This window comes from Leptodactylus fuscus, chromosome 11 (assembly GCF_031893055.1).
Source record: "Leptodactylus fuscus isolate aLepFus1 chromosome 11, aLepFus1.hap2, whole genome shotgun sequence".
Taxonomy (NCBI): domain Eukaryota; kingdom Metazoa; phylum Chordata; class Amphibia; order Anura; family Leptodactylidae; genus Leptodactylus; species Leptodactylus fuscus.
Window position 1 is genome coordinate 59405611 of NC_134275.1, and position 27314 is coordinate 59432924.

The 27314-nt window shown below is 50.3% G+C and overlaps 1 protein-coding gene across 1 annotated transcript; it reads right to left on the minus strand.

Annotated features, from left to right (window-relative positions):
* Window positions 1-1040: 1040 nt before the first annotated feature.
* On the minus strand, window positions 1041-26452 carry PPP5C (protein phosphatase 5 catalytic subunit). The gene is made up of 13 exons (XM_075260397.1): window positions 26293-26452; window positions 8226-8467; window positions 7638-7785; window positions 7185-7306; window positions 5858-5923; window positions 5677-5775; window positions 5242-5347; window positions 3271-3413; window positions 2906-2993; window positions 2754-2794; window positions 2153-2331; window positions 1996-2077; window positions 1041-1446 (listed from the first exon to the last, which is right to left on the minus strand). Exons 1-13 carry the CDS (start codon window positions 26396-26398, stop codon window positions 1384-1386), a joined length of 1485 nt encoding a protein of 494 aa, XP_075116498.1. The 5' UTR covers window positions 26399-26452; the 3' UTR covers window positions 1041-1383.
* Window positions 26453-27314: the final 862 nt, after the last annotated feature.

The window sequence follows — 27314 nt, forward strand, 5'->3', positions numbered from 1 at the left end:
TGATTTATAGCATGGTTAAAATAAAGCTTTGTTATAAGCAGCGACTACTGGAGCAGGAGAATGATTCTCAGGTGCAGGGAGCGATCATCAGAGATACAGGGCACACTACGTGTCTGCAGTCATATGGTCACAATGCAATGTTAAATCAATAAAAGAAAACATAACCCTTCACCATCATAAACCATATGGCAGCCACATACTGCAACTATACGCTTCTATAAGTGTTAACCCCTAATCTCCTGAAGAGGAAACAAGTTGAAAGTGAAAAAGTGCAAGAACCAGAACAGGAGAAAATCAGTGAAAAGACTGTGCTGCCATCTGGTGTTTGAATGAGGACACTGCAATGTCTCCCACATAGAGCCTGCACCTCATGTGCTGCTGATCTCTACCAGTCTGCAGTTTGGACTAGGACGTAGTTATTCTGTATCTATTACGGCGGTATGCTCTGTAGCTAGCTCTGGGTGACAATATTCACAATGTTATCTACATTCTGACTCTGTCATGCTTCTGTTTTTTTTAGGGAGTGGTGTCACGGTTTATGGGACTGACCATCACATCTACATCAGCGCTCTGCAATGGTCAGGAAACTACAATTCCCAGCACATCTTGTAGTGGGGAAAAAACCCTCACCCAAATTGTCTGTTTGCAGGCGCTAATACCTACCATGGCTCATTCAGAAACAGGCAAGGAGCTCTAACAATAAGGATCCATGCACACAGCCATGGTCTGTGTGCCAGTCATGTTTTTCACAGCCAGAACACTGACCTTTCATATTGTGTGGCCCGTGTTTTATCCTCGACCCATGGATGAGTCAGTTAGACCGATGCAAAACTCAGGGCAGGTTCTACACTTGTCCGTTTTGCGTCCGAGCTCACTGCCGAAAGTAAATGTGTCCATATCCATGGATATCATCCCTATGCTGTCCAACCATAGTCGTGGTCATGGTCTTATACTTAGGGCCGGGCCTGACATGGTGGTAGGTTTCCCGATCGGCCGCACATGACCTACAGCTAATCTGCATATTGAAATGACGCCAGATGTGATGTAATCAGAACCTTTATTAGAAGCAAAGTAATTACAGACAGCGCAGGGGGTGGGGCTTGGAGGAGACACTCTAGATATACAGGAGGGGAGGGGGCGGCAGGATTATTGTGCGTTTATAGCTGACACGACCCCCCCACACGCACACACACAGTCACACGTCGCACACAGACAACACGCGCCCCGCGCTCCCCCCACCACCACGCGTCCTCATGATACAGTAATAAAAATATTCCTCTTGTTTCTCTCTTGCCCCTCAGGCTCTGGGGCAAATACTGGGAGAGCCCCTCTGACTGTCCACCTGGGGGGCTGCTGCTCAGACACACGGACACTGGACCCTCCTCACATCATTCCCAGCTGGAGTAGCGAGTTAGCGTACATCATGGGCTTTACATTGGGGTGCGGCTGTGGAAAGAGGTGTAAGGCAGCTAGTTATCATTGTGGAAGGCTCAGACTCTGTTCACACTCACACCATGGCTGTATAAGGGTCTGAGTATTACCAAGTAAAAAAGCACAGCCTGAGCAGAAGTGTGAACAGAGGCTAAAACATAAATAAAACACAGGTCATGTGTACAGACCCTGCCACCTAGGCAACAGAGGTGCAAGGACAGGGCCAACTAGGGTAAAGAGGGGCAGAGACAAGGCCATTCATGATAAATGGGACAGGACACCTAGGGCATAGAGAGCAGATTCAGGGTTAATTTTTGGAACAAAGGGGCTGGGTTACGCAGGGAGAGAGAGGCAAGGACAGGGCAGAGGGGAGAAGGGCAATTTACACAGGGCAGGAAAACACTGCTGCGACTAAACTGGGGAGCAGTCGATAACAGCAACCTTAATGACGTTTCAGTCTCATGACCTTTGTCAGACATGGTGGACTGCAGAGAAACTCAGTGCAAACGATTGTGTCAAAACAGTCATGGCAGTGACTGCGACTGTCCAAAGGAATTTACTTACCACAGCATCAAACTGGTGGAACTTGGGCTTCAAGTCTGAGCCGTTGAGATGAATGTAAGCCCCTTTATTACCCATCTGGTCACTGTGGGGAACAGAAAACACTCAGAGACAGAAAACACAAAGGGGTGAGAACAAGAGGGCACCAGCAGAGTCTTACCAGTAGTTTGGAGCAGAGAACACAGTCACACAGAGACCGTTGTGGGTCACTTCATAACCGTCAGCCTTCACCTCGTGACTGCGGATAATATAATCAAGACCATTCTCCTCCAGGAACCTGCGGGTCACATCTGGGCCAAACTGGCAGCTGACACCCCGCTTACTTGTGGATCGCCCGTCCTATCGAGAAAAAGCTTTACTATAAGGGGGAGGTAAGAGGCAGGAAGGGGAATGGTAAAGGGTGGTAAGAGGGGGCTGGGTCAGATGCAGAATCATGCAGAAAGGGGCAGTGTAAAATGGGGAATAGTGCAGGAGGGGCAGGGTAAGATGGAGAATAGAGCAGGGAGGGCACGGTAAGATGGAGAATAGAGCAGGGAGGGCACGGTAAGATGGGGAATAGCACAAAAGAATCAGGGTCAGATGGGGAATAGTGAAGAAGGAAAGGGGTCAGATGGGGAATAGCGCAGAAGTAGTGGGGTAAGATGTGCAACAGTACAGATGGGGCGGGGTAGGTTAGGATATAGTGCAGGAAGGGTGAGGTGAGATAGGGAATAGTCCAGTAGGGGCGGTGTAAGATAAGGAACAGTGCAAAAAGGGTTTACCTGTGGCTGTGGATCGGACCACAGAAGGTCACACATTGGTCCTGAAAAGTGAAAACGACTGTGAGGTTTATGCAACAAAAGGGAAGCTGTAACCAGAGTCAGCAACAATATTGTACGGAGACAGAGGGAGCGTGTGACATCGGAGGACCTACCCGAGTCTGGCGGCTGCCGATTCCGATCAATATTACGAATCTGATCCAAAGTCACGCCATCCTCTGAGAACAGACCGCCATGCATGATCTGAGGGTGGGAGACACATAAGCTGGATCAAATACGTGTATATCATTGGGCTGAAATGTGCAGGGAGTTGTAGTGGCTGCTCCCATGCATCACAATGCATCCCTGGAGTTTCCTCCTGTCAGGTAGTTTCTTCAGTTTTATCTGTTTTCCAAGAAAGCTGGATAACAACCTATATGTATCATAATACACTGAACAGAACACTAAGTACAGCCATAAATACATTGCAAGAGTTTTGGCCCCAGGGAGCCCTCAATACAGTCCTGTGTCTGAGCCTTACCAAAACGCGCTGATTGACGCACATTGCTAGGGGCAGCCACTGGAAAACCTCACTGAAAAGCTGGAACATCTGAGTGGAATACTTTGCTTTTACTTCTCCCTCAAATCCATACATCTGGTTCATCGTGTCTGTCTCATGGTTACCTGATGGTGGAAAATGACATATTGTAACATAAAGGTATTAATGACCAAACAGAAGCATGGCGGTACATAAACCAGTGGACTACATCCAATTCATAACGGAGGAAAACCCTAAGCACCCACCAGGAACACTTAAAAAAGATTATAGACAACAATGTCTTAGCTGCCCATAACAAACCAATCACAATACAGTTTAATAAATCTGCCCTACTATACTCCAGAGCTGCACTCACTATTCTGCTGGTGCAATCACTGTGTACATACATTACATTACTTATCCTGTACTGATCCTCAGTTACATCCTGTATTATACTCCAGAGCTGCGCTCACTATTCTGCTGGTACAGTCACTGTGTATATACATTACATTACTTATCCTGTATTATACTCCAGAGCTGCGCACACTATTCTGCTGGTGCAGTCACTGTGTATATACATTACATTACTTATCCTGTATTATACTCCAGAGCTGCACTCACTATTCTGCTGGTACAGTCACTGTGTATATACATTACATTACTTATCCTTTACTGATCTTGAGTTACATCCTGTATTATACTCCAGAGCTGCGCTCACTATTCTGCTGGTGCAGTCACTGTGTACATACATTACATTACTTATCCTGTACTGATCCTGAGTTACATCCTGTATTATACGCCAGAGTTGCGCTCACTATTCTGCTGGTACAGTCACTGTGTACATACATTACATTACTTATCCTTTACTGATCTTGAGTTACATCCTGTATTATACTCCAGAGCTGCGCTCACTATTCTGCTGGTACAGTCACTGTGTACATACATTACATTACTTATCCTGTACTGATCCTGAGTTACATCCTGTATTATACTCCAGAGCTGCGCTCACTATTCTGCTGGTACAGTCGCTGTGTGCATACATTACTTATCCTGTACTGATCCTGAGTTACATCCTGTATTATACTCCAGAGCTGCACTCACTATTCTGCTGGTGCAGTCACTGTGTACATACATTACATTACTTATCCTGCGTTACATCCTGTATTATACTCCAGAGCTGCGCTCACTATTCTGCTGGTACAGTCGCTGTGTGCATACATTACTTATCCTGTACTGATCCTGAGTTACATCCTGTATTATACTACAGGGCTGCACTCACTATTCTGCTGGTGCAGTCACTGTGTACATACATTACATTACTTATCCTGTACTGATCCTGAGTTACATCCTGTATTATACTCCAGAGCTGTGCTCACTATTCTGCTGGTACAGTCACTGTGTATATACATTACATTACTTATCCTGTTTTATACTCCAGAGCTGCGCTCACTATTCTGCTGGTGCAGTCACTGTGTACATACATTACATTACTTATTCTGTACTGATCCTGAGTTACATCCTGTATTATACTCCAGAGCTGCACTCACTATTTTGCTGGTGCAGTCACCGTGTACATACATTACTTCTCCTGTACTGATCCTGAGTTACATCCTGCATTATACCCCAGAGCTGTACTCACTATTCTGCTGGTACAGTCACCGTTTACATTACATTACTTATTCTGTATTATACCCCAGAGCTGCGTTCACTATTCTGCTGGTGCAGTCACCGTGTACATACATTACTTATCCTGTACTGATCCTGAGTTACATCCTGCATTATACCCCAGAGCTGTACTCACTATTCTGCTGGTACAGTCACCGTTTACATTACATTACTTATTCCGTATTATACCCCAGAGCTGCGTTCACTATTCTGCTGGTGCAGTCACTGTGTACATTACATTACTTATTCTGTATTATACTTCAGAGCTGCATTTATAATTCTGCTGCAAGACCAATCTGTGTGACTCACCGCGCAGAAGATGGAAGTGTGCAGGGTAGAGCAGTTTGAAGCCGCACAGTGTTACTATCACCTCTACAGAGAATGAGCCGCGATCCACAAAGTCACCATTAAATATCTGAAGAGAGCTCAGGACAGGTAGTGCACACGCAGGGGATCAGTCCGCTGCCTCTATAATGGGAAAGGGGAGGGGGGGACAGATCTAGACTCCCCATTATAAAATTACTAGTCTAAAGATGGGTTCCTAGAAAAGATGGGTGATGATCCGCCCCGTGCTGGGTTACCACCAATCTCACCTCCATATGGCGCCTATGATCACTCCCACTTGACACACTAATGGAGCTTGAACTGCAGGCCATTCACCTTAGGAAATAAGGTGCTGACCACAGCGGCCGCCCACAAGTTGGAGCAGGTTACTGCACCCACTGACTGACTAGTGAAGGATACATAAGGGTTGCTCTCGGAGGGAAGTCCATTGAGATGGAAAATGTTCATGAGGTCGTAAAACTGGCCATGAGTGTCGCCGCACACCGTCACCTGCTGAGACTGTCAGGGAAAGAAAAGCACTGCAGTAAGGTAAAGAAGACACTGTCATCGCCAACCAGACAGACTCAGAGTGTGCCCTCACCTTATCTATAGAGATTTCCACCAGACTGGGCAGCTGAGACAAGATCTCCTTCACCTGCACCAGGATCTGGACAGTAAGAGAGAAAGGGAGAGATCATATGATCTGTGGCCTCTGTAATCTCCACTGTGGCTTGCAAGATACATGCTAAACTCAGAGCATTATCATGTGACCTGTCACACCGTACCAATCACAACCTGCAGATCATCCTGCACCACACCAATCACAACCTGCAGATCATCCTGCACCGCACCAGTCACAACCTGCAGATCATCCTGCACTGCACCAATCACAACCTGCAGATCATCCTGCACTGCACCAATCACAACCTGCAGATCATCCTGCACCACACCAATCACAACCTGCAGATCATCCTGCACTGCACCAATCACAACCTGCAGATCATACTGCAGCACACCAATCTCAACCTGCAGATCATCCTGCACCGCACCAATCACAACCTGCAGATTATCCTGCACCACACCAATCACAACCTGCAGATCATCCTGCACCACACCAATCACAACCTGCAGATCATACTGCACCGCACCAATCTCAACCTGCAGATCATCCTGCACCGCACCAATCACAACCTGCAGATTATCCTGCACCGCACCAATCACAACCTGCAGATCATCCTGCACCGCACCAATCTCAACCTGCAGATCATCCTGCACCGCACCAATCACAACCTGCAGATTATCCTGCACCGCACCAATCACAACCTGCAGATTATCCTGCACCACACCAATCACAACCTGCAGATCATCCTGCACTGCACCAATCACAACCTGCAGATCATCCTGCACTGCACCAATCACAACCTGCAGATCATCCTGCACTGCACCAATCACAACCTGCAGATCATCCTGCACTGCACCAATCACAACCTGCAGATCATCCTGCACTGCACCAATCACAACCTGCAGATCATCCTGCACTGCACCAATCACAACCTGCAGATCATCCTGCACCGCACCAATCACAACCTGAAGATCATCCTGCACTGCACCAATCACAACCTGAAGATCATCCTGCACTGCACCAATCACAACCTGCAGATCATCCTGCACTGCACCAATCACAACCTGCAGATCCACCAGCTCTATGGGTGGCACCAGCAGGACAATCAGCAGTCACCACTGTACTGTATACAGAGCAAGCAACTGATACACACATTATACGCTCACCTGATAAATTGCGCGCTCACCTGATATATCGCACGCTGATCTGATATATCGCACGCTCACCTGATATATCGCACGCTCACCTGATATATCGCACGCTCACCTGATATATTGCACGCTCACTTGGTATATTAAACGCTCACCTGATAGACACATTTCCTATGAAGTTTCTTCTGCTCTTTATAAAATTTCATTAATTCCACCATGAAGTCTAATGTCACCTTTCCATTCTGTAACTGGGGACCAGTGTATTCATCTTCAATGGCTAAAGAGGGGAAATTCAAAGTGAGTGTACATATACCCACTACTCCACATCCAGTAGCCTCTACTGTGTGTACATATACTCACTGCTCCATGTCTAGAAAGCAGCCTCTACCGCCTGTACATATACCCACTACTCCAAATCCAAAGAGCAGTCTCTATGGCATGTACATGTCCCCTACTGCTCCATGTCCAGGAAGAAGCCTCTGTGTATACTTGCACCCACTGCTCCATAACCCAAAGAGCCTCCTCTAATGTGTGTACATGTACCCACTGCTCCATGTCCAGAAACCACCATCTATTATACCGCTCACTTCTTGCCCTACATCACTTACTCATTCCTTCAATGTCCAGAGAATCAACCACAGATCGGTTGTGTTGGTCGCAAGCAATGGCTCGCTCAAACGCTTTCTGCCGCACCAATTTAGTGCACTCCTGGAACTTCATCTGAGCATCCTTATCATGAGGGCGAACCTTCACCACCTGGGGGCGACACAAAAGAAGTGGTAAGATGACAAACAGTTGAGTGGAGACCTGGAGGGGACAACAGGAATGCAGGTGCAGGGTTGTGGAGGTTGTTACAGGCAGGGGCAGGAGTCAGTGGAGAAGACAAGCAGAGGGCAGAGTTTGGTGGAAACAACAGACAGGCAGGAAGAAGGTTCTGGGGGAGACAAGAGAAAGGCAGGGAGAGGGGTCTGGGGGAGACAAGAGAAAGGCAGGGAGAGGGGTCTGGGGGAGACAAGAGACAGGCGGAGTCTGGGGAAGACAACAGACAGGTGGGGGCAGGGTCTGGGGAAGACAAGAGACAGGCAGGGGTGAGGGGTCTGGAGGAGACAAGAGAGGCAGGGGGCGGGGTCTGGAGGAGACAAGCAGAGGGTTGGTCTCGGGAGACAACAGACAGAGACAGGGGTGCGGCTCCTGACCGTCTCGTAGTCTTTCAGTGCCGCCTTCAGCTTCCCCAGCGCCATGTTGCTGGCCGCTCGCCGGTAATAGCCTTTAATGTATTTGGCATCGAGCTGGATGGCGCGGGAGGCGTCGGCCAAGGCATAGCCGTAACATTCAGTGCGCAGATACGCCAGGCTGCGGTTCCCATAGTAAATGGCGTTGTTTGGACTGAGAGCGATGGCCTGAGTGTAATAATGTACGGCCCGGTCATAATCCTTCACTGTAGGGACAGAAAGCAACCAATCAGTGAGCATAGTGACACAGTGACCACACCCACATCAGTGAGCACACCCTACCAACTGACCACACCCACATAGTAAGCATACCCACCAACTGACCACACCCACATAGTAAGCATACCCACCAACTGACCACACCCACATAGTAAGCATACCCACCAACTGACCACACCCACACAGTAAGCATACCCACCAACTGACCACACCCACACAGTAAGCATACCCACCAACTGACCACACCCACACAGTAAGCATACCCACCAACTGACCACACCCACATAGTAAGCATACCCACCAACTGACCACACCCACATAGTAAGCATACCCACCAACTGACCACACCCACACAGTAAGCATACCCACCAACTGACCACACCCACACAGTAAGCATACCCACCAACTGACCACACCCACATAGTAAGCATACCCACCAACTGACCACACCCACATAGTAAGCATACCCACCAACTGACCACACTCAAGTTACATTGGATGATGGGGTTTTTACTACACTATATAAAGGGACATGTAGTACAATTGGTGAAAGGTTTTGGGGTGCTGAGACTTGTATTACACTTGGTATAAGGTGGCAGCGGATGTTCAGACTTGTAGTACATTTATATACAGTGATGAATGCCAGGGGTTGTAGTACACTTGGAATAAGGTGACATGGGCTGCTGGGACATGTAGTACACTTGGAATAAGGTGACAGGGGCTGCTGGGACATGTAGTACACTTGGAATAAAGTCACCAGGGCTGCTGGGACATGTAGTACACTTGGAATAAGGTCACCAGGGCTGCTGGGGCATGTAGTACACTTGGAATAAGGTCACCAGGGCTGCTGGGACATGTAGTACACTTGGAATAAGGTCACCAGGGCTGCTGGGGCATGTAGTACACTTGGAATAAGGTCACCAGGGCTGCTGGGACATGTAGTACACTTGGTGTAAGGTGACAGGGGCTGCTGGGACATGTAGTACACTTGGAATAAGGTCACCAGGGCTGCTGGGACATGTAGTACACTTGGAATAAGGTCACCAGGGCTGCTGGGACATGTAGTACACTTGGAATAAGGTGACAGGGGCTGCTGGGACATGTAGTACACTTGGAATAAGGTGACCGGGGCTCCTGGGACAGGTAGTACACTTGGTGTAAGGTGACAGGGGCTGCTGGGACATGTAGTACACTTGGAATAAAGTGACATGGGCTGCTGGGACATGTAGTACACTTGGTGTAAGGTGACGGGCTGCTGGGACATGTAGTACACTTGGAATAAAGTGACATGGGCTGCTGGGACATGTAGTACACTTGGAATAAGGTCACCAGGGCTGCTGGGACATGTAGTACACTTGGAATAAGGTCACCAGGGCTGCTGGGACATGTAGTACACTTGGAATAAGGTCACCAGGGCTGCTGGGGCATGTAGTACACTTGGAATAAGGTCACCAGGGCTGCTGGGACATGTAGTACACTTGGTGTAAGGTGACAGGGGCTGCTGGGACATGTAGTACACTTGGAATAAGGTCACCAGGGCTGCTGGGACATGTAGTACACTTGGAATAAGGTCACCAGGGCTGCTGGGACATGTAGTACACTTGGAATAAGGTGACAGGGGCTGCTGGGACATGTAGTACACTTGGAATAAGGTGACCGGGGCTGCTGGGACATGTAGTACACTTGGAATAAGGTGACCTGGGCTGCTGGGACATGTAGTACACTTGGTGTAAGGTGACAGGGGCTGCTGGGACATGTAGTACACTTGGAATAAAGTGACGGGCTGCTGGGACATGTAGTACACTTGGAATAAGGTGACCGGGGCTGCTGGGACATGTAGTACACTTGGAATAAGGTGACAGGGGCTGCTGGGACATGTAGTACACTTGGAATAAGGTGACAGGGGCTGCTGGGACATGTAGTACACTTGGTGTAAGGTGACAGGGGCTGCTGGGACATGTAGTACACTTGGAATAAAGTGACGGGCTGCTGGGACATGTAGTACACTTGGAATAAGGTCACCAGGGCTGCTGGGACATGTAGTACACTTGGTGTAGGGTGACAGGGGCTGCTGGGACATGTAGTACACTTGGAATAAAGTGACGGGCTGCTGGGACATGTAGTACACTTGGAATAAGGTCACCAGGGCTGCTGGGACATGTAGTACACTTGGAATAAGGTCACCAGGGCTGCTGGGGCATGTAGTACACTTGGAATAAGGTCACCAGGGCTGCTGGGACATGTAGTACACTTGGTGTAAGGTGACAGGGGCTGCTGGGACATGTAGTACACTTGGAATAAGGTCACCAGGGCTGCTGGGACATGTAGTACACTTGGAATAAGGTCACCAGGGCTGCTGGGACATGTAGTACACTTGGAATAAGGTCACCAGGGCTGCTGGGGCATGTAGTACACTTGGAATAAGGTTACCAGGGCTGCTGGGACATGTAGTACACTTGGTGTAAGGTGACAGGGGCTGCTGGGACATGTAGTACACTTGGAATAAGGTCACCAGGGCTGCTGGGACATGTAGTACACTTGGAATAAGGTCACCAGGGCTGCTGGGACATGTAGTACACTTGGAATAAGGTGACAGGGGCTGCTGGGACATGTAGTACACTTGGAATAAGGTGACCGGGGCTGCTGGGACATGTAGTACACTTGGAATAAGGTGACCGGGGCTGCTGGGACATGTAGTACACTTGGTGTAAGGTGACAGGGGCTGCTGGGACATGTAGTACACTTGGAATAAAGTGACGGGCTGCTGGGACATGTAGTACACTTGGAATAAGGTGACCGGGGCTGCTGGGACATGTAGTACACTTGGAATAAGGTGACAGGGGCTGCTGGGACATGTAGTACACTTGGAATAAGGTGACAGGGGCTGCTGGGACATGTAGTACACTTGGTGTAAGGTGACAGGGGCTGCTGGGACATGTAGTACACTTGGAATAAAGTGACGGGCTGCTGGGACATGTAGTACACTTGGAATAAGGTCACCAGGGCTGCTGGGACATGTAGTACACTTGGTGTAGGGTGACAGGGGCTGCTGGGACATGTAGTACACTTGGAATAAAGTGACGGGCTGCTGGGACATGTAGTACACTTGGAATAAGGTCACCAGGGCTGCTGGGACATGTAGTACACTTGGAATAAGGTCACCAGGGCTGCTGGGACATGTAGTACACTTGGAATAAGGTGACAGGGGCTGCTGGGACATGTAGTACACTTGGAATAAGGTGACCGGGGCTGCTGGGACATGTAGTACACTTGGAATAAGGTGACCGGGGCTGCTGGGACATGTAGTACACTTGGAATAAGGTGACAGGGGCTGCTAGGACATGTAGTACACTTGGAATAAGGTGACCGGGGCTGCTGGGACATGTAGTACACTTGGAATAAGGTGACCGGGGCTGCTGGGACATGTAGTACACTTGGAATAAGGTCACCAGGGCTGCTGGGACATGTAGTACACTTGGAATAAGGTCACCAGGGCTGCTGGGACATGTAGTACACTTGGAATAAGGTCACCAGGGCTGCTGGGACATGTAGTACACTTGGAATAAGGTGACCGGGGCTGCTGGGACATGTAGTACACTTGGAATAAGGTGACCGGGGCTGCTGGGACATGTAGTACACTTGGAATAAGGTGACCGGGGCTGCTGGGACATGTAGTACACTTGGAATAAGGTGACCGGGGCTGCTGGGACATGTAGTACACTTGGTGTAAGGTGACAGGGGCTGCTGGGACATGTAGTACACTTGGAATAAAGTGACGGGCTGCTGGGACATGTAGTACACTTGGAATAAGGTGACCGGGGCTGCTGGGACATGTAGTACACTTGGAATAAGGTCACCAGGGCTGCTGGGACATGTAGTACACTTGGTGTAAGGTGACAGGGGCTGCTGGGACATGTAGTACACTTGGAATAAGGTCACCAGGGCTGCTGGGACATGTAGTACACTTGGAATAAGGTCACCAGGGCTGCTGGGACATGTAGTACACTTGGAATAAGGTGACAGGGGCTGCTGGGACATGTAGTACACTTGGAATAAGGTGACCGGGGCTGCTGGGACATGTAGTACACTTGGAATAAGGTGACCGGGGCTGCTGGGACATGTAGTACACTTGGTGTAAGGTGACAGGGGCTGCTGGGACATGTAGTACACTTGGAATAAAGTGACGGGCTGCTGGGACATGTAGTACACTTGGAATAAGGTGACCGGGGCTGCTGGGACATGTAGTACACTTGGAATAAGGTGACAGGGGCTACTGGGACATGTAGTACACTTGGAATAAGGTGACAGGGGCTGCTGGGACATGTAGTACACTTGGTGTAAGGTGACAGGGGCTGCTGGGACATGTAGTACACTTGGAATAAAGTGACGGGCTGCTGGGACATGTAGTACACTTGGAATAAGGTCACCAGGGCTGCTGGACATGTAGTACACTTGGTGTAGGGTGACAGGGGCTGCTGGGACATGTAGTACACTTGGAATAAAGTGACGGGCTGCTGGGACATGTAGTACACTTGGAATAAGGTCACCAGGGCTGCTGGGACATGTAGTACACTTGGAATAAGGTCACCAGGGCTGCTGGGACATGTAGTACACTTGGAATAAGGTGACAGGGGCTGCTGGGACATGTAGTACACTTGGAATAAGGTGACCGGGGCTGCTGGGACATGTAGTACACTTGGAATAAGGTGACCGGGGCTGCTGGGACATGTAGTACACTTGGAATAAGGTGACAGGGGCTGCTGGGACATGTAGTACACTTGGAATAAGGTGACCGGGGCTGCTGGGACATGTAGTACACTTGGAATAAGGTGACCGGGGCTGCTGGGACATGTAGTACACTTGGAATAAGGTCACCAGGGCTGCTGGGACATGTAGTACACTTGGAATAAGGTCACCAGGGCTGCTGGGACATGTAGTACACTTGGAATAAGGTCACCAGGGCTGCTGGGACATGTAGTACACTTGGAATAAGGTGACCGGGGCTGCTGGGACATGTAGTACACTTGGAATAAGGTGACCGGGGCTGCTGGGACATGTAGTACACTTGGAATAAGGTGACCGGGGCTGCTGGGACATGTAGTACACTTGGTGTAAGGTGACAGGGGCTGCTGGGACATGTAGTACACTTGGAATAAAGTGACGGGCTGCTGGGACATGTAGTACACTTGGAATAAGGTGACCGGGGCTGCTGGGACATGTAGTACACTTGGAATAAGGTGACAGGGGCTGCTGGGACATGTAGTACACTTGGAATAAGGTGACAGGGGCTGCTGGGACATGTAGTACACTTGGTGTAAGGTGACAGGGGCTGCTGGGACATGTAGTACACTTGGAATAAAGTGACGGGCTGCTGGGACATGTAGTACACTTGGAATAAGGTCACCAGGGCTGCTGGGACATGTAGTACACTTGGTGTAGGGTGACAGGGGCTGCTGGGACATGTAGTACACTTGGAATAAAGTGACGGGCTGCTGGGACATGTAGTACACTTGGAATAAGGTCACCAGGGCTGCTGGGACATGTAGTACACTTGGAATAAGGTCACCAGGGCTGCTGGGGCATGTAGTACACTTGGAATAAGGTCACCAGGGCTGCTGGGACATGTAGTACACTTGGTGTAAGGTGACAGGGGCTGCTGGGACATGTAGTACACTTGGAATAAAGTGACATGGGCTGCTGGGACATGTAGTACACTTGGAATAAGGTCACCAGGGCTGCTGGGACATGTAGTACACTTGGAATAAGGTCACCAGGGCTGCTGGGACATGTAGTACACTTGGAATAAGGTCACCAGGGCTGCTGGGGCATGTAGTACACTTGGAATAAGGTGACAGGGGCTGCTGGGACATGTAGTACACTTGGAATAAGGTCACCAGGGCTGCTGGGACATGTAGTACACTTGGTGTAAGGTGACAGGGGCTGCTGGGACATGTAGTACACTTGGAATAAGGTCACCAGGGCTGCTGGGACATGTAGTACACTTGGAATAAGGTCACCAGGGCTGCTGGGACATGTAGTACACTTGGAATAAGGTGACAGGGGCTGCTGGGACATGTAGTACACTTGGAATAAGGTGACCGGGGCTGCTTGGACATGTAGTACACTTGGAATAAGGTGACCGGGGCTGCTGGGACATGTAGTACACTTGGTGTAAGGTGACAGGGGCTGCTGGGACATGTAGTACACTTGGAATAAAGTGACGGGCTGCTGGGACATGTAGTACACTTGGAATAAGGTGACCGGGGCTGCTGGGACATGTAGTACACTTGGAATAAGGTGACAGGGGCTGCTGGGACATGTAGTACACTTGGAATAAGGTGACAGGGGCTGCTGGGACATGTAGTACACTTGGTGTAAGGTGACAGGGGCTGCTGGGACATGTAGTACACTTGGAATAAAGTGACGGGCTGCTGGGACATGTAGTACACTTGGAATAAGGTCACCAGGGCTGCTGGGACATGTAGTACACTTGGTGTAGGGTGACAGGGGCTGCTGGGACATGTAGTACACTTGGAATAAAGTGACGGTCTGCTGGGACATGTAGTACACTTGGAATAAGGTCACCAGGGCTGCTGGGACATGTAGTACACTTGGAATAAGGTCACCAGGGCTGCTGGGACATGTAGTACACTTGGAATAAGGTGACAGGGGCTGCTGGGACATGTAGTACACTTGGAATAAGGTGACCGGGGCTGCTGGGACATGTAGTACACTTGGAATAAGGTGACCGGGGCTGCTGGGACATGTAGTACACTTGGAATAAGGTGACAGGGGCTGCTGGGACATGTAGTACACTTGGAATAAGGTGACCGGGGCTGCTGGGACATGTAGTACACTTGGAATAAGGTGACCGGGGCTGCTGGGACATGTAGTACACTTGGAATAAGGTCACCAGGGCTGCTGGGACATGTAGTACACTTGGAATAAGGTCACCAGGGCTGCTGGGACATGTAGTACACTTGGAATAAGGTCACCAGGGCTGCTGGGACATGTAGTACACTTGGAATAAGGTGACCGGGGCTGCTGGGACATGTAGTACACTTGGAATAAGGTGACCGGGGCTGCTGGGACATGTAGTACACTTGGAATAAGGTGACCGGGGCTGCTGGGACATGTAGTACACTTGGTGTAAGGTGACAGGGGCTGCTGGGACATGTAGTACACTTGGAATAAAGTGACGGGCTGCTGGGACATGTAGTACACTTGGAATAAGGTGACCGGGGCTGCTGGGACATGTAGTACACTTGGAATAAGGTGACAGGGGCTGCTGGGACATGTAGTACACTTGGAATAAGGTGACAGGGGCTGCTGGGACATGTAGTACACTTGGTGTAAGGTGACAGGGGCTGCTGGGACATGTAGTACACTTGGAATAAAGTGACGGGCTGCTGGGACATGTAGTACACTTGGAATAAGGTCACCAGGGCTGCTGGGACATGTAGTACACTTGGAATAAGGTCACCAGGGCTGCTGGGACATGTAGTACACTTGGTGTAAGGTGACAGGGGCTGCTGGGACATGTAGTACACTTGGAATAAAGTGACGGGCTGCTGGGACATGTAGTACACTTGGAATAAGGTCACCAGGGCTGCTGGGACATGTAGTACACTTGGAATAAGGTCACCAGGGCTGCTGGGACATGTAGTACACTTGGAATAAGGTGACAGGGGCTGCTTGGACATGTAGTACACTTGGAATAAGGTGACCGGGGCTGCTGGGACATGTAGTACACTTGGAATAAGGTGACCGGGGCTGCTGGGACATGTAGTAAACTTGGAATAAGGTGACAGGGGCTGCTGGGACATATAGTACACTTGGAATAAGGTGACCGGGGCTGCTGGGACATGTAGTACACTTGGTGTAAGGTGACAGGGGCTGCTGGGACATGTAGTACACTTGGAATAAAGTGACGGGCTGCTGGGACATGTAGTACACTTGGAATAAGGTGACCGGGGCTGCTGGGACATGTAGTACACTTGGAATAAGGTGACAGGGGCTGCTGGGACATGTAGTACACTTGGAATAAGGTCACCAGGGCTGCTGGGACATGTAGTACACTTGGAATAAGGTCACCAGGGCTGCTGGGGCATGTAGTACACTTGGAATAAGGTCACCAGGGCTGCTGGGACATGTAGTACACTTGGTGTAAGGTGACAGGGGCTGCTGGGACATGTAGTACACTTGGAATAAAGTGACATGGGCTGCTGGGACATGTAGTACACTTGGAATAAGGTCACCAGGGCTGCTGGGACATGTAGTACACTTGGAATAAGGTCACCAGGGCTGCTGGGACATGTAGTACACTTGGAATAAGGTCACCAGGGCTGCTGGGGCATGTAGTACACTTGGAATAAGGTCACCAGGGCTGCTGGGACATGTAGTACACTTGGTGTAAGGTGACAGGGGCTGCTGGGACATGTAGTACACTTGGAATAAGGTCACCAGGGCTGCTGGGACATGTAGTACACTTGGAATAAGGTCACCAGGGCTGCTGGGACATGTAGTACACTTGGAATAAGGTGACAGGGGCTGCTGGGACATGTAGTACACTTGGAATAAGGTGACCGGGGCTGCTGGGACATGTAGTACACTTGGAATAAGGTGACCGGGGCTGCTGGGACATGTAGTACACTTGGTGTAAGGTGACAGGGGCTGCTGGGACATGTAGTACACTTGGAATAAAGTGACGGGCTGCTGGGACATGTAGTACACTTGGAATAAGGTGACCGGGGCTGCTGGGACATGTAGTACACTTGGAATAAGGTGACAGGGGCTGCTGGGACATGTAGTACACTTGGAATAAGGTGACAGGGGCTGCTGGGACATGTAGTACACTTGGTGTAAGGTCACCAGGGCTGCTGGGACATGTAGTACACTTGGAATAAAGTGACGGGCTGCTGGGACATGTAGTACACTTGGAATAAGGTGACAGGGGCTGCTGGGACATGTAGTACACTTGGAATAAGGTGACCGGGGCTGCTGGGACATGTAGTACACTTGGAATAAGGTGACAGGGGCTGCTGGGACATGTAGTACACTTGGAATAAGGTGACCGGGGCTGCTGGGACATGTAGTACACTTGGAATAAGGTGACCGGGGCTGCTGGGACATGTAGTACACTTGGAATAAGGTCACCAGGGCTGCTGGGACATGTAGTACACTTAGAATAAGGTCACCAGGGCTGCTGGGACATGTAGTACACTTGGAATAAGGTCACCAGGGCTGCTGGGACATGTAGTACACTTGGAATAAGGTGACCGGGGCTGCTGGGACATGTAGTACACTTGGAATAAGGTGACCGGGGCTGCTGGGACATGTAGTACACTTGGAATAAGGTGACCGGGGCTGCTGGGACATGTAGTACACTTGGTGTAAGGTGACAGGGGCTGCTGGGACATGTAGTACACTTGGAATAAAGTGACGGGCTGCTGGGACATGTAGTACACTTGGAATAAGGTGACCGGGGCTGCTGGTACATGTAGTACACTTGGAATAAGGTGACAGGGGCTGCTGGGACATGTAGTACACTTGGAATAAGGTGACAGGGGCTGCTGGGACATGTAGTACACTTGGTGTAAGGTGACAGGGGCTGCTGGGACATGTAGTACACTTGGAATAAAGTGACGGGCTGCTGGGACATGTAGTACACTTGGAATAAGGTCACCAGGGCTGCTGGGACATGTAGTACACTTGGAATAAGGTCACCAGGGCTGCTGGGACATGTAGTACACTTGGTGTAAGGTGACAGGGGCTGCTGGGACATGTAGTACACTTGGAATAAAGTGACGGGCTGCTGGGACATGTAGTACACTTGGAATAAGGTCACCAGGGCTGCTGGGACATGTAGTACACTTGGAATAAGGTCACCAGGGCTGCTGGGACATGTAGTACACTTGGAATAAGGTGACAGGGGCTGCTTGGACATGTAGTACACTTGGAATAAGGTGACCGGGGCTGCTGGGACATGTAGTACACTTGGAATAAGGTGACCGGGGCTGCTGGGACATGTAGTAAACTTGGAATAAGGTGACAGGGGCTGCTGGGACATGTAGTACACTTGGAATAAGGTGACCGGGGCTGCTGGGACATGTAGTACACTTGGTGTAAGGTGACAGGGGCTGCTGGGACATGTAGTACACTTGGAATAAAGTGACGGGCTGCTGGGACATGTAGTACACTTGGAATAAGGTGACCGGGGCTGCTGGGACATGTAGTACACTTGAAATAAGGTGACAGGGGCTGCTGGGACATGTAGTACACTTGGAATAAGGTCACCAGGGCTGCTGGGACATGTAGTACACTTGGAATAAGGTCACCAGGGCTGCTGGGGCATGTAGTACACTTGGAATAAGGTCACCAGGGCTGCTGGGACATGTAGTACACTTGGTGTAAGGTGACAGGGGCTGCTGGGACATGTAGTACACTTGGAATAAAGTGACATGGGCTGCTGTGACATGTAGTACACTTGGAATAAGGTCACCAGGGCTGCTGGGACATGTAGTACACTTGGAATAAGGTCACCAGGGCTGCTGGGACATGTAGTACACTTGGAATAAGGTCACCAGGGCTGCTGGGGCATGTAGTACACTTGGAATAAGGTCACCAGGGCTGCTGGGACATGTAGTACACTTGGTGTAAGGTGACAGGGGCTGCTGGGACATGTAGTACACTTGGAATAAAGTGACGGGCTGCTGGGACATGTAGTACACTTGGAATAAGGTGACCGGGGCTGCTGGGACATGTAGTACACTTGGAATAAGGTGACAGGGGCTGCTGGGACATGTAGTACACTTGGAATAAGGTGACAGGGGCCGCTGGGACATGTAGTACACTTGGTGTAAGGTGACAGGGGCTGCTGGGACATGTAGTACACTTGAAATAAAGTGACGGGCTGCTGGGACATGTAGTACACTTGGAATAAGGTCACCAGGGCTGCTGGGACATGTAGTACACTTGGTGTAGGGTGACAGGGGCTGCTGGGACATGTAGTACATTTGGAATAAAGTGACGGGCTGCTGGGACATGTAGTACACTTGGAATAAGGTCACCAGGGCTGCTGGGACATGTAGTACACTTGGAATAAGGTCACCAGGGCTGCTGGGACATGTAGTACACTTGGAATAAGGTGACAGGGGCTGCTGGGACATGTAGTACACTTGGAATAAGGTGACCGGGGCTGCTGGGACATGTAGTACACTTGGAATAAGGTGACCGGGGCTGCTGGGACATGTAGTACACTTGGTGTAAGGTGACAGGGGCTGCTGGGACATGTAGTACACTTGGAATAAAGTGACGGGCTGCTGGGACATGTAGTACACTTGGAATAAGGTGACCGGGGCTGCTGGGACATGTAGTACACTTGGAATAAGGTGACAGGGGCTGCTGGGACATGTAGTACACTTGGAATAAGGTGACAGGGGCTGCTGGGACATGTAGTACACTTGGTGTAAGGTGACAGGGGCTGCTGGGACATGTAGTACACTTGGAATAAAGTGACGGGCTGCTGGGACATGTAGTACACTTGGAATAAGGTCACCAGGGCTGCTGGGACATGTAGTACACTTGGTGTAGGGTGACAGGGGCTGCTGGGACATGTAGTACACTTGGAATAAAGTGACGGGCTGCTGGGACATGTAGTACACTTGGAATAAGGTCACCAGGGCTGCTGGGACATGTAGTACACTTGGAATAAGGTCACCAGGGCTGCTGGGACATGTAGTACACTTGGAATAAGGTGACAGGGGCTGCTGGGACATGTAGTACACTTGGAATAAGGTGACCGGGGCTGCTGGGACATGTAGTACACTTGGAATAAGGTGACCGGGGCTGCTGGGACATGTAGTACACTTGGAATAAGGTGACAGGGGCTGCTGGGACATGTAGTACACTTGGAATAAGGTGACCGGGGCTGCTGGGACATGTAGTACACTTGGAATAAGGTGACCGGGGCTGCTGGGACATGTAGTACACTTGGAATAAGGTGACCGGGGCTGCTGGGACATGTAGTACACTTGGAATAAGGTGACAGGGGCTGCTGGGACATGTAGTACACTTGGTGTAAGGTGACAGGGGCTGCTGGGACATGTAGTACACTTGGAATAAAGTGACATGGGCTGCTGGGACATGTAGTACACTTGGAATAAGGTCACCAGGGCTGCTGGGACATGTAGTACACTTGGAATAAGGTCACCAGGGCTGCTGGGACATGTAGTACACTTGGAATAAGGTCACCGGGGCTGCTGGGACATGTAGTACACTTGGAATAAGGTGACCGGGGCTGCTGGGACATGTAGTACACTTGGAATAAGGTGACCGGGGCTGCTGGGACATGTAGTACACTTGGTGTAAGGTGACAGGGGCTGCTGGGACATGTAGTACACTTGGAATAAAGTGACGGGCTGCTGGGACATGTAGTACACTTGGAATAAGGTGACCGGGGCTGCTGGGACATGTAGTACACTTGGAATAAGGTGACAGGGGCTGCTGGGACATGTAGTACACTTGGAATAAGGTGACAGGGGCTGCTGGGACATGTAGTACACTTGGTGTAAGGTGACAGGGGCTGCTGGGACATGTAGTACACTTGGAATAAAGTGACGGGCTGCTGGGACATGTAGTACACTTGGAATAAGGTCACCAGGGCTGCTGGGACATGTAGTACACTTGGAATAAGGTCACCAGGGCTGCTGGGACATGTAGTACACTTGGTGTAAGGTGACAGGGGCTGCTGGGACATGTAGTACACTTGGAATAAAGTGACGGGCTCCTGGGACATGTAGTACACTTGGAATAAGGTCACCAGGGCTGCTGGGACATGTAGTACACTTGGAATAAGGTCACCAGGGTTGCTGGGACATGTAGTACACTTGGAATAAGGTGACAGGGGCTGCTTGGACATGTAGTACACTTGGAATAAGGTGACCGGGGCTGCTGGGACATGTAGTACACTTGGTGTAAGGTGACAGGGGCTGCTGGGACATGTAGTACACTTGGAATAAAGTGACGGGCTGCTGGGACATGTAGTACACTTGGAATAAGGTGACCGGGGCTGCTGGGACATGTAGTACACTTGGAATAAGGTGACAGGGGCTGCTGGGACATGTAGTACACTTGGAATAAGGTCACAGGGGCTGCTGGGACATGTAGTACACTTGGTGTAAGGTGACAGGGGCTGCTGGGACATGTAGTACACTTGGAATAAAGTGACGGGCTGCTGGGACATGTAGTACACTTGGAATAAGGTCACCAGGGCTGCTGGGACATGTAATACACTTGGAATAAGGTGACAGGGGCTGCTGGGACATGTAGTACACTTGGAATAAGGTGACCGGGGCTGCTGGGACATGTAGTACACTTAGAATAAGGTGACCGGGGCTGCTGGGACATGTAGTACACTTGGTGTAAGGTGACAGGGGCTGCTGGGACATGTAGTACACTTGGAATAAAGTGACGGGCTGCTGGGACATGTAGTACACTTGGAATAAGGTGACAGGGGCTGCTGGGACATGTAGTACACTTGGAATAAGGTGACAGGGGCTGCTGGGACATGTAGTACACTTGGTGTAAGGTGACAGGGGCTGCTGGGACATGTAGTACACTTGGAATAAAGTGACGGGCTGCTGGGACATGTAGTACACTTGGAATAAGGTCACCAGGGCTGCTGGGACATGTAGTACACTTGGTGTAAGGTGACAGGGGCTGCTGGGACATGTAGTACACTTGGAATAAAGTGACGGGCTGCTGGGACATGTAGTACACTTGGAATAAGGTCACCAGGGCTGCTGGGACATGTAGTACACTTGGAATAAGGTCACCAGGGCTGCTGGGACATGTAGTACACTTGGAATAAGGTGACAGGGGCTGCTGGGACATGTAGTACACTTGGTGTAAGGTGACAGGGGCTGCTGGGACATGTAGTACACTTGGAATAAAGTGACATGGGCTGCTGGGACATGTAGTACACTTGGAATAAGGTCACCAGGGCTGCTGGGACATGTAGTACACTTGGAATAAGGTCACCAGGGCTGCTGGAACATGTAGTACACTTGGAATAAGGTCACCGGGGCTGCTGGGACATGTAGTACACTTGGAATAAGGTGACCGGGGCTGCTGGGACATGTAGTACACTTGGAATAAGGTGACCGGTGCTGCTGGGACATGTAGTACACTTGGTGTAAGGTGACAGGGGCTGCTGGGACATGTAGTACACTTGGAATAAAGTGACGGGCTGCTGGGACATGTAGTACACTTGGAATAAGGTGACCGGGGCTGCTGGGACATGTAGTACACTTGGAATAAGGTGACAGGGGCTGCTGGGACATGTAGTACACTTGGAATAAGGTGACAGGGGCTGCTGGGACATGTAGTACACTTGGTGTAAGGTGACAGGGGCTGCTGGGACATGTAGTACACTTGGAATAAAGTGACGGGCTGCTGGGACATGTAGTACACTTGGAATAAGGTCACCAGGGCTGCTGGGACATGTAGTACACTTGGTGTAAGGTGACCGGGGCTGCTGGGACATGTAGTACACTTGGAATAAAGTGACGGGCTGCTGGGACATGTAGTACACTTGGAATAAGGTCACCAGGGCTGCTGGGACATGTAGTACACTTGGAATAAGGTCACCAGGGCTGCTGGGACATGTAGTACACTTGGAATAAGGTCACCAGGGCTGCTGGGACATGTAGTACACTTGGTGTAAGGTGACAGGGGCTGCTGGGACATGTAGTACACTTGGAATAAAGTGACGGGCTGCTGGGACATGTAGTACACTTGGAATAAGGTCACCAGGGCTGCTGGGACATGTAGTACACTTGGAATTAGGTCACCAGGGCTGCTGGGACATGTAGTACACTTGGAATTAGGTCACCAGGGCTGCTGGGACATGTAGTACACTTGGAATAAGGTGACAGGGGCTGCTTGGACATGTAGTACACTTGGAATAAGGTGACCGGGGCTGCTGGGACATGTAGTACACTTGGAATAAGGTGACCGGGGCTGCTGGGACATGTAGTAAACTTGGAATAAGGTGACAGGGGCTGCTGGGACATGTAGTACACTTGCAATAAGGTGACCGGGGCTGCTGGGACATGTAGTACACTTGGTGTAAGGTGACAGGGGCTGCTGGGACATGTAGTACACTTGGAATAAAGTGACGGGCTGCTGGGACATGTAGTACACTTGGAATAAGGTGACCGGGGCTGCTGGGACATGTAGTACACTTGGAATAAGGTCACCAGGGCTGCTGGGACATGTAGTACACTTGGAATAAGGTGACAGGGGCTGCTGGGACATGTAGTACACTTGGAATAAGGTGACAGGGGCTGCTGGGACATGTAGTACACTTGGAATAAAGTGACGGGCTGCTGGGACATGTAGTACACTTGGAATAAGGTCACCAGGGCTGCTGGGACATGTAGTACACTTGGTGTAAGGTGACAGGGGCTGCTGGGACATGTAGTACACTTGGAATAAAGTGACGGGCTGCTGGGACATGTAGTACACTTGGAATAAGTTCACCAGGGCTGCTGGGACATGTAGTACAATTGGAATAAGGTCACCAGGGCTGCTGGGACATGTAGTACACTTGGAATAAGGTGACCGGGGCTGCTGGGACATGTAGTACACTTGGAATAAGGTGACCGGGGCTGCTGGGACATGTAGTACACTTGGAATAAGGTGACAGGGGCTGCTGGGACATGTAGTACACTTGGAATAAGGTGACCGGGGCTGCTGGGACATGTAGTACACTTGGTGTAAGGTGACAGGGGCTGCTGGGACATGTAGTACACTTGGAATAAAGTTACATGGGCTGCTGGGACATGTAGTACACTTGGAATAAGGTCACCAGGGCTGCTGGGACATGTAGTACACTTGGAATAAGGTCACCAGGGCTGCTGGGACATGTAGTACACTTGGAATAAGGTGACCGGGGCTGCTGGGACATGTAGTACACTTGGAATAAAGTGACCGGGGATGCTGGGACATGTAGTACACTTGGTGTAAGGTGACAGGGGCTGCTGGGACATGTAGTACACTTGGAATAAAGTGACGGGCTGCTGGGACATGTAGTACACTTGGAATAAGGTGACCGGGACTGCTGGGACATGTAGTACACTTGGAATAAGGTGACAGGGGCTGCTGGGACATGTAGTACACTTGGAATAAGGTGACAGGGGCTGCTGGGACATGTAGTACACTTGGTGTAAGGTGACAGGGGCTGCTGGGACATGTAGTACACTTGGAATAAAGTGACAGGCTGCTGGGACATGTAGTACACTTGGAATAAGGTCACCAGGGCTGCTGGGACATGTAGTACACTTGGTGTAAGGTGACAGGGGCTGCTGGGACATGTAGTACACTTGGAATAAAGTGACGGGCTGCTGGGACATGTAGTACACTTGGAATAAGGTCACCAGGGCTGCTGGGACATGTAGTACACTTGGTGTAAGGTGACAGGGGCTGCTGGGACATGTAGTACACTTGGAATAAGGTCACCAGGGCTGCTGGGACATGTAGTACACTTGGAATAAGGTGACAGGGGCTGCTGGGACATGTAGTACACTTGGAATAAGGTGACCGGGGCTGCTGGGACATGTAGTACACTTGGAATAAGGTGACCGGGGCTGCTGGGACATGTAGTACACTTGGAATAAGGTGACAGGGGCTGCTGGGACATGTAGTACACTTGGAATAAGGTGACCGGGGCTGCTGGGACATGTAGTACACTTGGTGTAAGGTGACAGGGGCTGCTGGGACATGTAATACACTTGGTGTAAGGTGACAGGGGCTGCTGGGACATGTAGTACACTTGGAATAAAGTGACGGGCTGCTGGGACATGTAGTACACTTGGAATAAGGTCACCAGGGCTGCTGGGACATGTAGTACACTTGGTGTAAGGTGACAGGGGCAGCTGGGACATGTAGTACACTTGGTGTAAGGTGACCGGGGCTGCTGGGACATGTAGTACACTTGGTGTAAGGTGGCCAGGGCTGCTGGGACATGTAGTACACTTGGTGTAAGGTGACAGGGGCTGCTGGGACATGTAGTACACTTGGAATAAGGTGACCAGGGCTGCTGGGACATGTAGTACACTTGGTATAAGGTCACCAGGGCTGCTGGGACATGTAGTACACTTGGAATAAGGTGACAGGGGCTGCTGGGACATGTAGTACACTTGGAATAAAATGACCAGGGCTGCTGGGACATGTAGTACACTTGGAATAAGGTGACCAGGGCTGCTGGGACATGTAGTACACTTGGTGTAAGGTGACCAGGGCTGCTGGGACATGTAGTACACTTGGTTTAAGGTGACCAGGGCTGCTGGGACATGTAGTACACTTGGTGTAAGGTCACCAGGGCTGCTGGGACATGTAGTACACTTGGAATAAGGTGACCAGGGCTGCTGGGACATGTAGTACACTTGGTGTAAGGTGACAGGGGCTGCTGGGACATGTAGTACACTTGGAATAAGGTGACCAGGGCTGCTGGGACATGTAGTACACTTGGTGTAAGGTGACAGGGGCTGCTGGGACATGTAGTACACTTGGAATAAGGTGACAGGGGCTGCTGGGATATGTAGTACACTTAGAATAAGGTCACCAGGGCTGCTGGGACATGTAGTACAATTGGAATAAGGTAACAGGGGCTGCTGGGACATGTAGTACTTGGAATAAGGTGGCAGGGGCTGCTGGGAATTGCAATCCCACGCGAAATACGGCTCAGGCCTCGCTGGACCCCAGGCCGAGGACCCTCATGCTGTGCTCGGGCTCGCAGTGACGTCGTTACCCCGGAAGTACTCGTTGGCTTGCTCCTTCAGCTCCTCGGCCGTCTTCTCCCCGCCGCCGCCGGCCTCGCCTCCGCCGGTCTCCGCCGCCCGCTCTCCCTCAGCCATCTTCCCGCTGCCGGTCACCGACACTGCGTCACCACAAGAGCGACATCCGGCGGCCACATTGGGAATGGCAGCAGAAAGCGGAACACGTGATGGAGCGCCATATTGTGACTGTCTCCGGCCATGCTAGGAGTGGCGGCCGCCATGTTGTGAATGGCTGGGCTTTGTCATAGAACGACATACTCTACGGATATATAACCTTTGCCTTGACTGACTACTATGCTATATTAGAGACCTTTGTCCTTATATATATATAGTGACTGACTACAATACTGGAGACCATTGTTCATAGATTGTAAGCCCTTGTGGGCAGGGCACTCTATCCCGCTGTACCAGAGATCACTGTTTGTATTTGTTTTGTATATTCTGTATCCTGTGTGTAAACTCTCAAATTTCGACACAGACACACAATGCAGAGATTGAGACAACTTCTCTTTTTTATTTGGTTTTGGGTGTGAATTTTTGTATATTGCCCACACCTGTTACTTGCCACTGGTGAGTGTGAATGAGCATCACATGCTTGAAACAAAGATACTCACCCACAATTGTGAAAAGCTGCCAACAATTTTGTTTAGCGCATTTTTGGAGTTTTGTGCGAAATTATGTTCCTTTTTTCCCCCGTTTTTTGTGTTGTTCCAATACAAACAAAGGAAATAAACCAGTGTTTAACCCCTTCCCGACATCCACCGTAATTGTACAGAGGATGCCGGGTATTTAACTATGACGGACAACCGGGAGGCCACCATAGCCGCCTTGTGTCTGCTGTTTCATACAGCAGACACTGTGGGCGTTAACCCTTCTGGTGCCTCGGTCAAAGCATGATCGATCCTACGCCATGCTTAAAGAGGTCCTTTCATGGTTTGGGGCACAGGCGGTTTTATATACCGCTGGAAAGCTGACAGTCTGTCAGGAACGTCCT